The sequence below is a fragment of the Ursus maritimus genome, assembly GCF_017311325.1.
Source record: "Ursus maritimus isolate PB19 chromosome X unlocalized genomic scaffold, ASM1731132v1 scaffold_X1, whole genome shotgun sequence".
Taxonomy (NCBI): Eukaryota; Metazoa; Chordata; class Mammalia; order Carnivora; family Ursidae; genus Ursus; species Ursus maritimus.
The window spans coordinates 105752129-105765656 of NW_024423319.1; the positions used below are offsets into that span (position 1 = coordinate 105752129).

A 13528-nucleotide genomic window follows, 5' to 3' on the forward strand; every position below is an offset into this window, starting at 1 on the left:
ATATATATATATCATCCTTGTAATTTTCTTTTCCAAAGCTGGACATGTTTTATCAGTTAATACTAACTAAGGTAAATGGGCCTTTACAGTGAGGACATACGTTACTCTAGGAATTGGGATGTATTTCATGTTTGTTGTGGCTATATGTACCAGAAGCTTCAAATTCCTCCATTGTCATCGTTTTTGTTTATCCTCTTGACTTTGGGCTTCCCTAAGTACTCCTTCTTAGAGAGAATTTATGTCTTGCAGCTGTCATCCACTATTATTATACTGGAAACTTGTTGATATGGTGGTAAGATTTAGGGAGGGGAAATGCTATATAATAACCTCCCAGTGAATCTCAGTCTTTAAGTGGGCCTGTGTTTTGGGGATATGACTTTCACAAATATTTCTCCAGCAGTATAGCTCCCCCCCTCCCCTAATTCCTTCCCTGGATGTAGTACTTCTAGTCTATTTCCTTGAAGTCCTGACACCTGTGGACTCTTTCCCCCCACTTAGGTGAGACAGAAAGGCTGAAGAGGGCTTCAGTAGGGAAGAACCTAGGACAAAGTTTCAGAATTGTGCCCTAGCAAAATCTTCTTCTTTTGAGAGTAGGCCTTTGTTATGGAGAGGACTGGGTGGATTTCACAGTGATTACTCTTCCACCTCTCCCTGCCAGATCGTCACTTTGGGAATCTGGTGGGGCTTCTGTAGATGAAGTCCAAGAAATATGAGCCTCCTGATTCCTCACCCTATAAAGACAGTGACTGCAGCTCCCAGGAGTCTCTCACTCTCATGCTAGTCCACACTCAGGCTCCATCAATTTATCAAAATACCATTTAAGTGTTTCTACCAGAACCTTCTGCTTCAAGTAAGCAGATTATGACTATGTCTGTATGGACGTGTTTGCCTCTACAGATTTTGGGATGGCAGTTGCCCTGTTCTCTGATGTGTTCAAGAGAACCCATTGATTTTCAGGCTGTCTATGTTTTTCTTTGTCTAAAGATGGGAGTGACAACTTCCAAAACCTTAACGTGTTGAAGCAGAAACTGAAGATTCTCCCCCTTACTCTATTACTGATTGAAATACTGCCTCAAGGCCATCAGACCCCAGGGCCATCCCTCACTCATCTATTTCTGTATTTCATGGGGGCAATCTGGTGTAGTTGTTTTTAAATGGTGCTTAACAAGCCAGTCTTGTGTTTGAATCTTGATTCCACTGCTTATTAGTTAAGCCATAGGTTGTATCAGTTATTTTATCTGTGAAAAGCAGCAGTATTGAATAGAACTTTTTCTGATGGTGAAAATGTTCTTTACCTGTTCTGTCCATTATAGGCACATGTGGCTATGGAGCATTTGGAAAGTGGCTACTGCAATAAAGGGAATGAATTTCTAATTACATTAACTTAAAATTTAAGTCAAAGAGCCACATGTGGCCAGTAGCTTCTGAATTGGACAGTGCAGGTCTAAGGCTTTCGAAGTATAAACAGTGGATGAACAGATATGGTATTTTTTATTCTCCTTGGGTCTTTCAAAGTAAAAATATAGATGGAGGCAGTATTACGCTATCTGGGAGTGTGAGGCCATGTCACAAAGCCTCTGCTTCGTAAAAGGTAGTCGCTGACTCTACAGGTACTTTTTACAAAAGGAGATGGTGATGTGAAACATGTCAACTGACTAAGGTACTTACCCTTTTCCCTTAGGAATCCCCAGAGGCTTGTTCTCTTGCCCTGGACAAACATGTGTATTCAGTGCAGGTATTGTGAGATTAGTGTGGCCTTAGGCACATTCCACTTGATGAATTTTGTTCACACATGTATCTCCTTTTATCTTCTATCTTCCAACTCTGTAATGATGATGTTGCTGATCCCACTTTATGGGTGAGGAAACTGAGACCCCAGAGAGGTTAAGCCACTTGATCAAGGACAGATTAATGGTTCATAGACTCTAACACAGAACTTTGGGGCTCTGAAGTGCTTATTCCACTATGCCCAAGCCAGTACTTACTGAACTTCACCCCAGCTCTACTTTACCTCTCTTCAACAGCACTGACATCAGACAGTAGCTGGAACTGAACATTAGCTGTCAGGGCCCTCCCTGTGTACACCTCGCCTCTGGCAATCATAGAGCTGGGCCCTTGCCTCAAAAACACAATGTGCAGCTCCTATTTGTACCCACTGTGCCTTCTGGTTTGATATAAAAGAAAGTTTCTGCAGGTGACCCTATGTGGGAAGTCTCTGGAAAAAGGAAACTTCGGCAATCACACGGTGATGGTAGCAACAACATCCACAGTGTATGTGTGGGTCAGGGGTTTATGTCTCCCCCCGCTCCATCTCAGGCTGTCCTTTCTTCTTCTCAGCCCCTTTCCTGCACACTCCAGCCCCTGCAGACAGGCAGCAGAGCAGGCCCCTCCATTCAATACGCTTCCCTTAAATTGCAAACTTAAAAGGTTCACGCTTACGTAGTACCCTTTGCACAATAGCTCTTGCAGCATCATTCAGAATTAACTGCTGAGACAATGTATCTTGCACCCTGCTTATATCTGTGGGCCAGGTTCTACAGAGAGGGAGACTGTATTTTTGGAATTCGACCTGGCAGCTAATTACTAAGATGCTTTATAGAAGTGGCTCTAGGAGTGCGTTCCCTGGACCAACAGGAGCAGCATCACCTTGGGAACCTGTTAGAAATGCAAATTCTCAGGCCCCACCTCAGACCTATAGAATCAGAAACTCTGATGAGACCCAGAATCTGTGTTGGAACAAGCCTTCCAGGGGATACCCGCTCAAGCTGGAGAGCCACTACCTTAGAGTATGGAGGCAATTAAATGGCACTGAGTAATTAGTCAGGATACACAAAGGTTCCTCGGGTCCACTAAGCCACTGCTCTGGTCAGCGTGGTCCTCACACCAGCAGCAACAACAGCCCTGGGAGCTTGTTAGAAGTGTAGGATCTTAGGCCTGCTGTCTCAGACCTACACTGAATCAGAATATGCATGTTAATAAAATTCCCAGGGAATTTGAAAGCATATTCAAATTTGCAAGGAAGTGCCAACCCTCACTTACACTGAGGTTAGTTCCATTTGAAGAGTTCAGGCATAGAGAACCAGGTAGGCAGGGGAACTTTCTTTGGTGGATTTGATTTTGATCCTAAATAATTATAGATTTCTTTTATAACCCCAGAGAAAGAAATTTTAGAAAGGGGAAGGTGGGGAAATGCACTGACCTAAATGATTAAAGCCCCCAGTCAGCAAAATTTTACATTTCACAGTTTCAAAGGGCTTTACAATTATCACTTCGCCTGGTTCTCCTGATCTCTGGCAATTCTGACACTTTCCCTTTGAAGTGCTTGCAGATCTACTTGTGTCGGCAAGATTTCTCAGGGAAGCACTGTAGTCATGTAAATTAAGTGAGAGAGGAGAATTATCAACTCTCTCCCCTAAACAGCTGGAGAATCCCTGTCTAGCATGCTGTAAGGAGGGGTGGAGGGAACCTTGACACAGGAGCCCACAGTCTCCCAGAGCTTTTAATTCCAAAGACACTTCCCTGGGCAGGAAGTGAAGGCTTCCTTTGTGTGTGAAGCCCTGTCAAGCATGAAGATGAGGTTCTGAACCCCGAGAAAGCACCCTGAAGAGGCAAAATGCAATCCACCTGTCCCCACTGACAGCTCTGCCTGCCTAAGAACTTAGGAGTTGCATGTTCAGCAGTAGGATGAATCCAGTCGTCTGTTACAACTCAGGTGGAGTCATTAAAAACCAACAAATTACCAATCTGAGTATTAAGAATGTAGATTGAGCACCCATTATGGCCTGCTGGATCAAAGGAAAAAAATGCTTGCATGTGTTATTTACTCAACAGGCGACAATGGCTCTGGAGGAGTTAGTTGGCACTTAGGAAGGAATACAGTCATTTTCAAGGCCAAGAGCAATAATGATGACATACCCTACAGAAGGCTGTGGTTACACAATGCCGTCACATACCTTATCTCAGTGCATCCTTACCATAAGTGAGTGCAGAGGACGCTATTACACTAGGTGCTGATGAGGAACCTGCTTCTCAGGGCGGGTCGGCAACTTACTCAAAGTCACAAAGTTAGGGAAATTGGGACTTGAGCTTGGCTTCCCTGACTCCAAATCCCGTGTTCTGTTCACAACAGCTAAGTCTGAGCCTTGCTACTCAGTGCGCGCTCCACTGCCCAGCTGCATCAACTGAGAGCTTGTTAGAAATCCAGAGTTGCGGGTCCCACCCCGGGCCGAGGCAGAATCCGTATTTTCACATGGTGTCCAGGTGACTGGACTCTTAGAGAGTCTAAGGGCAATTCGTCTTTTACTTAGTATGACCGCTCGCCTAGAGGCCAAATCAAAACAAGAAAAACAAAATGCAATAATGTGAACCTCACAAAAGTAAGGTACTGAATATCACGAAGATTTCTTTTTTCAGTGCTGATAGTGATCATTCTATAGCAGAGATGCTTTTTTTTTCTCTTGAGACAGTTAGGATTTGGTGCAGCTGTGGTATTTGGCAAAGTCATGGTGCCCATGGAAAGATGGGCAGAGGAATCTCACCTTCAATGCTGAGCAATGAGCAGTTCTAGTGTGACCAAAATAAATCAATAGGGAAGGGAGAGCACATTTTCCATCCTATAAACCATCAACTGGCCATAATTTATTAACTACCTGCTGCACACTCCACGTTATGCTAGGTTCTGGGAGAAATTTGGGAGTATGAGACATTGTTCCCGCCCTTGAAGAGCTTATGATCTTGTTTAAGAGAAAGTATCAGGTGACAATACAGTGGATTATAAATTAATGTATAGTTATGCATTAAGAAATGTGGACGTGACTGAAAGCCGGATAGACTTAAGGGAGGGAAGGAGCCCTGAATGTGGGAAGGCCTCACAAAGTAAGCATGTGAGTTGCACCCGAAGTAAGGAGTGAATGCATTTCTAGGGAGGAGAGCAACAAGAGTCCACGTGTGGGGATGGAGCTATGAGAAACAGTCCTGCGGACTTCTCTTGTATTCATGAAGGGAAGAGGGGCTAGATCTGGGCCACTCAGACCTGGGGGTTTGCCATAGAAAATCCCCAGTCCTGGTGGTGTCCTGACCCTGTTGGGAATCATCTTTACCACCATCCAGTGGCAGAAGTGAAAATGAAAATGACGGGGTTTTCAAATTCAAATAAAGGAAACTGCTCTGCTGGACCATCCTTGCCTGTAGCTTTGTGGAGATGCGGTCATGGCCATTTTGTGGAGTGAAGGGATGAACTCGGCCTAGGAATGTGAGCCCTAAGCTCCGAGATGTGTAACCTTAGATGGGGTTAGGACCCTTGGGGCAGACACTTTCAGCTCCCCCTCCCCTGCACATGCCAAGTCCTCTTACTGTAAACACCTGCAGCTCTTTGCCTGAGGCTTTCATAAAGCAAAGATGACAGTTCTGATTCTAGGGGGTACATACGGCATCTGGAATTGTCAGAGGCTTATTTAGTGCCCCCAGATGCAGCTGGATTGACTGATGGTGGCTGGAGAGTTGGGGAGTAAATATCTGGCGTCTTCACCCACAGGTGGGGTAACTTGGACATGTGTCCTACAGTGTCTTTCAGAGCTCCCCAGCCACACTGAGCCCTGGGTGCCTGCCCCCTACTCCCTGTTTCATGTCCCCACTTTCTTACCAGGATTTTTGAATATCAACTCCCAAGGTATCTGCTTGCATTGAAATTCTCATCTCGACTGTACTTGGAACCCACAAGTTAGACTTAAAGTGGAAGACCTAACAAGGGGGATCTTTCAAAATACCAGAAACCATATTCTCAAGAGGGCTTCTTAGAGAGCAAGAAGATAAAAATAGCTTCCCTCTTCCCTCATTGCCTCCTTTTATTCAAAATATAAATTCTGAATTTGAAGGCACGACATATTATTCAGGGCTTCCCGTATGAAATAACAACTGGTGTTGATTCCCCCCCCCCTTTTTTTGTCTTCTAAAGGTTAGAGATTACTCACCTCCCCTGCTGGTCATTAAATCAGTCTGGCAGGAACCCTCGGAAGTTCTGTGGCCTTCCGGGCATGCGGCGGCAGCACAGGCAGTGCTGCACACCGGCCTGCTTGCTGTGATGTGCTACGAAGCGGGTGACTTCAAAGGTCTGCTTCAAGCCTATCTTGAGTATTACTTGGGGCTCACACTGAGCCCCAAAGTCAGGTACCAGATGGCGCACCTCACCAAGTCAAAGTTGATCAGACTCCCCAGCACCTTGCACCTCCCTAGCTCCTGTGCCAAGGATGCTGTGCCCGCTCAGGCAGGAAGCAAATAACTTCTTCTAGCTTCCTTCTCCTTCTCTTAGAGGAAGGAGTCACCAGTTAAATAAATGCTCAGTTGTTCTTTCTGCGAGGTCTGTAAGTCTGCTAAGTCCTGAGAGGTTCAGTTTTTGTGTTAAGTTTTTAAAATCACGCTTCTCTTACTGTAATAGAGCATCTATCAAGATACTCTGCACCATTAAGAAGGGGGACTTCCTCTCCCTCAATGGCTTTATTTTTACATTTCAGTTTAAATGAACAGTTTACCCAAATTCTCCCGCAGTGCTCATCTGCATAGGGAAGTAAGAGATTGCTCCCCAAATCTAAAGGAGACAGGCAGGGTAGGCATTCGAGGATACTACTCACACCACTGAAATGTGCTTAGAAGGCAGACAACCCTAGAATGATGTCGCACTTGGATTATTGGGGTGCACCTCCTGTGAAATGAAAGGAGGATGAATAGTGATCTATTAAGTGTCTCCTTAATTTTCCTCTAGTGCAAAAATAAAATGCAAAAGGCATTTGCCTGGCCCAGGAGATGCACAAACACTGCCCTTTCAGGCTCGTGCTCCACATTTTCTAAGAGTACCTGCCAGTCACGTAGCTCACCGAAGGGATGGGGCTGCTCCAGTGGCCACAGCACCTGTCACCACAAAAAGCACCCTGAGATGCTAAGAGCAGATTCCCATGTCAGCACCTGTGGAGATGACCTTTAAGGTGGCCTCCAAACCCAGGGTTTCTGGTCCACTGTTCCTTGGATGCAAGCTCTTTTTTCAGTTTGTGTTCCGAAGAGCCAAGCGGTTGGACCAGGCAACAAAACACTGCCTCCCACCTCCTTAGCAGGTCACTGCTCCCAGTGACCTTCCACACACTGTCGGAAGGAGCCCGGCCTAGTGGATGGCTGCTACAGATCGAGGGTCCGGCCTGCTGGTGATGGCCACTCTGACAGGTCTCACAGACAGCGGCAACTGAGCAGCTTTGCCATTCAGGCAGCTAGCCTGCACTGGGTTTCTCGGGGTCCTATACAGTGGGGTTTAGACTATAAAGGACAGAGGCATGAGGGAAAGCGAGAGAACTGCATCTTGGAGAAGATCACACTGGAGAATCTGATCTCTGCCCAACCGCCCCAAAAGGCATCTCCTCAGAGGTCATAATATTTGTCTCCAGCCAAAGTTCTGTAAGATGTGAACTTCTCTTTGGCATTTTTTCATTTTATGTAATCACTGCAGCTGGGGAAAAAAAAACCCCAACAAAGCTAGAGGAACACAGAGGAACCCCTTGAAGCAGGGTTTGGGGCCAGGTAACTCTCTGCTATGGGGCGCTGTCCTGTGCGTGCGGGATGTTTAACAGCATCCATGAACTCCACCCACCAGATGCCAGCAGCAGATCCCCGCCCCCCAAGTCGTGACAGTGAAAAACATGTCCAATAGTTGCCAACTGTCCCCTGGGGGGGGGTAAAACCACCTCTCCGTGAGAACCGCTGCCTTCCATGTGACTTAACAGTGTTCACTTCAGGAAACTGCTCCAGTAAAGGGGTTTGGAAGACAGTACGGGAACTTCTCGATGTAAAGGACCAAAGAGTAAATAGTTTTAGGCTTTGAGAGCCACATGCCATCTCTGCCTCATATTCTTTGTTTTTGTTTTGTTTTGTTACAATATTTTAAAAATATAAAAACACCTTCTGAGCTCAAAAGTTGGCTGGAATTGGCCCATCCTTAGACTGTAGAGAGAGGAACGATGGCTCTTCCCGCAGTGACTACAAGTGCTGAGACAGTATTTGAAAACAACTGGGATATGGATCCCGCTACCAGGTCTTCATGACCCTGAGTGAACAGTTCTGCTGCCCTTCTTGGAAAGCCTGAATTAATTAATTCCAAGTTAAATGCTGTTAATCTCGTTTTGCAACTTAGTTCTATTTAATGTATTTAAATGTAAAACGTATTTTAAAAAATAGAAACTCAATATTTGAACAAAATGAGATTCCCCCATAAGTGGAAGAATGTCTGCATAGTGAGGATATGTCCTTCCATTGGTTTGGAATAAAATATCCTAGGAGGTTCCTTCGAAGAAGAAGTTGTACAAAGGAAATGCCCCCACACAGTTTGAAAACTGAAATGTTTTAATAGGACTACAGAGGTTATCAAGGAAGGAAGAATGGTATCATGGAAAAAGAGAAGCCTAGAAACTGCAAAAATAAAAACATGTCATTTTGAAAATACATTTCAAGGTAGTTTCCATGGAGTTTTCTTTACCCATCACATAAATGTCTGAATAAACTAGGGCAGGTCCATTTGAAAAGTATTTATTGAGGGTTTACAATGTGCTAGGGACTGTGTGAGGCACTAGAGTTGAATCCACCTGGACAGTGAACAGTGCTCAAATAGGAAGTAGCTTCACCCAATCATCCAGAGATTTTTCCAGTAAAACATTTTATCTTGCTATCTTTGTGTATTGCTAATTCCAAATATCGTATGCTTTACTTTGGGCATTTAGAGTTTCTCTATGGGGATTTTCACTGACACCAGACAGAATCAGTCAAGAGAATGTGCTCACCAACCAGTTACCACTGTTAAGACAACACTGTGAGATGGGAATGAGACTTTAGTCAAATATACTTCATTTGGATTGAAAACATGTACATCGTAAGTCATTTGAGTAGTTTATCGTATGGGAGGCAGTAAATTATAGTGAAGGGTACTGGACTGGGAGTTAAAACCCTGTCCTGTCCTGTTTCTGCCCTCGTCTTCTTTCCATGGACAAGTCAGTGAATATGTAGGGAGCAGATTTCTGCTCTGTAAAATGGGATCACAGCACATTTACCTTGAGGCGTTTGCTGTATTTAAACATACTGTGTGTTTCTAACTTACAGAGTGGTATAAAGGTGATATCATTATTGTAAGGACTGGGCTAAACTGGTTCTTCATTCTACATGGATGATTCTGGGATAAATCAAGTAGTGTCTTGGTCACAGCCCAGATCAATTACCAACAAGACCTTCTTATACTTAATTTTCGGTGATCAAGAAGAAACGGATTTATAAAAGCTCATGAGGCGCTACTCTGAAATTTGCTCAGAGATGAACATCATGGATTTTCTGTTATAACATAATGATGAGCTAAATTCAATCTTCTAGTGAAACAAAGACTTTTAAAGATGTCCAGAAATTAATGCTTGATCCTTTACCAGCACCATTAGGTCCCACCCCCCCTTCACCCCAAATTACCTCTTTGCCCCACAGACTTCAGAGGAAACCATTGCCAGGGACAGTCACCCCTCTCATAGTTTGGGGTGGAAATCTATGCTGCACAGTCTGAGTATGGCAACAACGTCACCTGCACAAATTTGAGAAAGCTTCTCCAAATGAGATCAGTGTAGATTTTTTTTTCTTGGTGATACTCTCAATTGTATTTTTAAAAAAAATCAACTGGGGTTTCTACTTTTTTTGGTCATCATCCTTTCCCAGTCTATTTTTGCTCAGAAAGTAGCTGGACTAATATCCCAAGAAGGATCTCCTTCATAAAATGGGTACAACCGCGGAGCACCAGATGAGGAGTAAATGACACAGCCCTGCAAGGTACTTCCTCTGGTTTCGTAACGGGGCCTGAGAAAGCCTTCATAAAACCCTGCTTATGTTTTGTCCACTTCGTTTCAAATGTGATGCCATCAAATAGGCAGGAGCTGGATGGTGCTGTGTGCACTGTCAGCTGTCAGGGCTATCCTTGATGCCAGCAGCAAAGTATCAGAATAACACTAGTATGGGAAAAAACGGTGACTCTTTGACTCCTAACACCTTTTGTAAAGGACACATCTTCATCTCATGGAAAGAAAGACAAATGATGATAAGTGCTCGTTCCCCCACTTCACATTACCATGACTACTGGAGGTCCATTTTTCTGTCCCCCAGCTCCGAACCATCCAGATATAAGAGTTAAATGTAGAAAGGAAAAAAATGGATATATAAAATTGAGGCAATTCCCTCAGTTTCCTAGGTCTGAGTTTTTATAAACTGTATGAATTCATTTGACCAGAGAGCCATCAGCTTGAAATGGCTTCTGACCACTATTTGACTTGGTCTTGATTTTCCCCAGACACCTAGCGCATGAAGAACCATCTCGAATCTGAAAACAATTTACTGACAAGACCGCTGTCCTTTAAAGTTGCCCTTTAGCCATGGAGGCAAAGACAGCCTTCCTCTCTCTTTAGTCCCAACTTTCTCTGATAATACGGTTTTGTGTCCTGAACAGATCAAAATCAAATAGGAGAGAAACAATACTGTTGAAAAGAGGTCTGATGTGCCTGTTGATGTCTCATTAACCTTGAGAGTGAATGTAACTGGTGACTGCCCGTCACAGTGGCGTGACGGTTTGTTAGGGGGGAAAAAAGCCAGTGGAAACATCACTTCGGAAAAAAAAAATACAAAGAGAAACATCATTTAGTAGATCATCTATCAAAACATGGGGGCAGCTTTCCAGCTGTCAGGACTGGCTAAATTTATAGTTTCCTTAAGCCTGTGATGAAACTACTACGCGTTTTCTTGGGGAAGCATTTGGGGCAGTATTTTTCTGTGTGTCAGAATATGTTCACTGAAGTATTGGGACAAAAAAAAAAAAACTCACTTCAATGTTGGAAGCATAATCATGAGAAAAGCAAATATTTCCGAACCACTGTTACTAAGGTTCTTCGATGATGTGTGTGCCATTTAAAATATCACAAGCCACCCAACGTGGGAAGGTCCTAATTCCACTGAGTCCCTAGTCGGATTCCCCTCATTACTAACTGCCGATACACACCAACAGAGAGAGGTAGGGAAATAACATGAAAATTAGCTGGTCTCCAGGGATATAGAGGGTTACCTGTAGAGGGAAAGAGGAGAGAGTTCCCCAGGTTCACTGGCTGACTCCCCGTGGCGTAAGTGGACTAGAAATCTAACCGGCTCTAATCCCAGATCTGAACGGAGACCCTCACAAAACCAGCTCTTTTTGTGCCTCTGCCCCAGGGCTCCAGCTGGGATTGGTTGCCCTCCACAGAGGGGCACCTTAAGTAAACAAGCCCCACAATTCCCACCAGGGACTTGGATGGAACATTCTCACCTATTTTTCCTTTTCTTTCTGAAGGTCTCCACTTTTCCATCTCTAGTCCTCACTCCTCTGCTTTTCTTAGGAACTTCCTGAAAGTTATCACCATTTACCTCACTTTTCACATCAAATTTCCACCTCGGACTGACGGCACAACCTGTTTCCACGAGTGTCACCCTCTAACCAGCTGCTTGATTTCCTGTGCTCTCCTTAGGGCCACACAGCCTGGCTTCTGTCCTCACCCTTCTGGCTCTGCCCCTCACCCTCACGCCCAAATGCACCCAAACAAAAGTGGATCAATCGAATCCCTGTTTTCCCAAAGAAGTTTTTGCATTTCGGAAGAGGGGAGCTACTGTGCAAGACAAAATAACTGCGAATGGCAGACATCATTTCCTACCCCGTAGACAGAGATGGCCACCTTGCTCTGGGAAGAGGGCAGCGGGGCAGCCCCGCGTCCTCGCCAGGGACCACACTTCTTTCTGGGTGGGTAGGAGGCATTTTCCTCACCATCCCGCCTCACATTCCTTTGCCTCCTCCCGGTCCCTCCGAGCAGCATTTCTGAAATCACTCCAAAGGTCAGAGAAGGGGAGTAAAGAATGGGGACAGGCGAGAGGGGTCTCTGAACCCCCCCCCCCAAGCGTGATATTTTGTTTTCAAGTACCAGGACTTTCTAGAATGTCTTCTCTTGTTCTGCTCTTTCTTGGCCCAGTTACCCCCAAGCCTCCCCACCCCCAAGACCACTGCGACCAAAACAAGCGCACCGACCATAGCACCGAGGCTGCCGCCGCCCCAACTGTTGCAGCAGCTGCCTGGGTGGCGGCGACAGCGGCGAGGGCAGGGCCGGGCCCGGACCCGGACGCTCCCCGCCCAGGAGGCTAGGAGGCTCCGGACGGCCTCCGAGGGGCGCGCGGTGCAGGGGAGCCCCTGCGGCAGCCGCCTGGGATGGGAGAGGCGGCGCTCTCAGACCGGACCCCCGCGCAGAGCCAGCCCAGCCGCGGCAGCGGCGCCAGCGGAGGCTGCCCGCGCCCGCCCCCCTCTCACCTTTAAGATCAGGTCGGTGTGATGCTGGTCCAGCATGTTGGCTTTCTGGAAGGAGGTGACGATGACCCGGCCGTAGCGCCCGGGGGTCTGCAGGTCCGAGTAGAGTCGGTGCTTGGAGCGGTTGACCGGGAAGAGGCTGTTGACGAGGTTGCGCTCAATCTTGGCGAGGCTGTGCTGGGGCGCCAGCAGGTGCTCCACGCTCTCCTCGACCTGGTAGCGGCTGAAGCTGGCGCCGAGCAGGATGGAGATGAGCACGGGCGCCGAGGCGAAGAAGACCGGGTGACTGGCAATGAAGTGGCCGAGCCGGGAGAAACACGTCCTCAAGCCCCTGTGCAGAACCTGCCGCAGCATCCTAGAGCAGAGCGGGCGCGGGAGGAGGGCGAGGCGCACGCTCGGCGCGGGCTCGGGCGGCGGCGGCGGCGGCGGCGGCGGCGGTGGCGCCGCGGCGGCGGCGGCGCGGCGGCGGCGCGAGGCGAGACCCGGAGCTCTCCCGGAGCCGCGGCACCACCATCGGGGAGTCCCGCGCCGCGCCTCGGGAGGGTCCCCTCGGGCCGGAGACACGCCCTCCTGCCCGCGGCCGCGCCGGCCCAGAGAGCCCCCCAGCCTGGCGGCCTCCGCGCCGCCCCCACTCCGCCCTACCCCGTGCGCCCTCCCCACCCCCCGCCGCCTCCCAGCCCGAGGGGCTCCGCGCGGCGGGGCCGCGTCCCGGCTCAGCGCGGGGGGGGCCCGGAGCAGCCCCCGCGGCGCGTCATGACCCCACTCACCCGACCCCCAAGGCCAACGACGGGGTGGCGCGGGGAGCGGCGGCGGCGCTATCTCGGGGAGACTCTGCGCGCCAGCCTAGGAACACGAGGACGGAGAATTCCAGGCTACACCCAGTCCCCTCCCCTCCCCGCGCTCCCCTCCCCCGGCCCGGCCCGCCTCGCACGCCCTCCCCTCCCCTGTCCTCCTCCGGGGAGACCCAGAGATGAATAAAGAAATGGCCCCGATTTTCCAAACAAAAAGTAAAGAGTTCTCCCGGGGGGCGTCGGGTGGACCCGCTCAGAGCCAAGTACCCCCAGAGGCTGAAAGGAGGAGGCTGAAGACTGCGTGCGCCCCGGCTCTCGCCAGGCTCAGGTGGTGGCGCGCACTGGCTGGTGCGGAGAGGGGGTG

The 13528-nt window shown here is 47.9% G+C and overlaps 1 protein-coding gene across 1 annotated transcript in view; it reads right to left on the bottom strand.

Moving 5' to 3' along the window:
* PTCHD1 (patched domain containing 1) overlaps window positions 1-12727 on the bottom strand; it is a 51718-nt gene extending 38991 nt beyond the window's left edge. The window contains exon 1 of the mRNA XM_040626271.1: window positions 12377-12727. Within this exon, the coding sequence (XP_040482205.1) occupies window positions 12377-12727 (351 nt within the window). The remainder of the gene's footprint in view (window positions 1-12376) is intronic.
* Window positions 12728-13528: the final 801 nt, after the last annotated feature.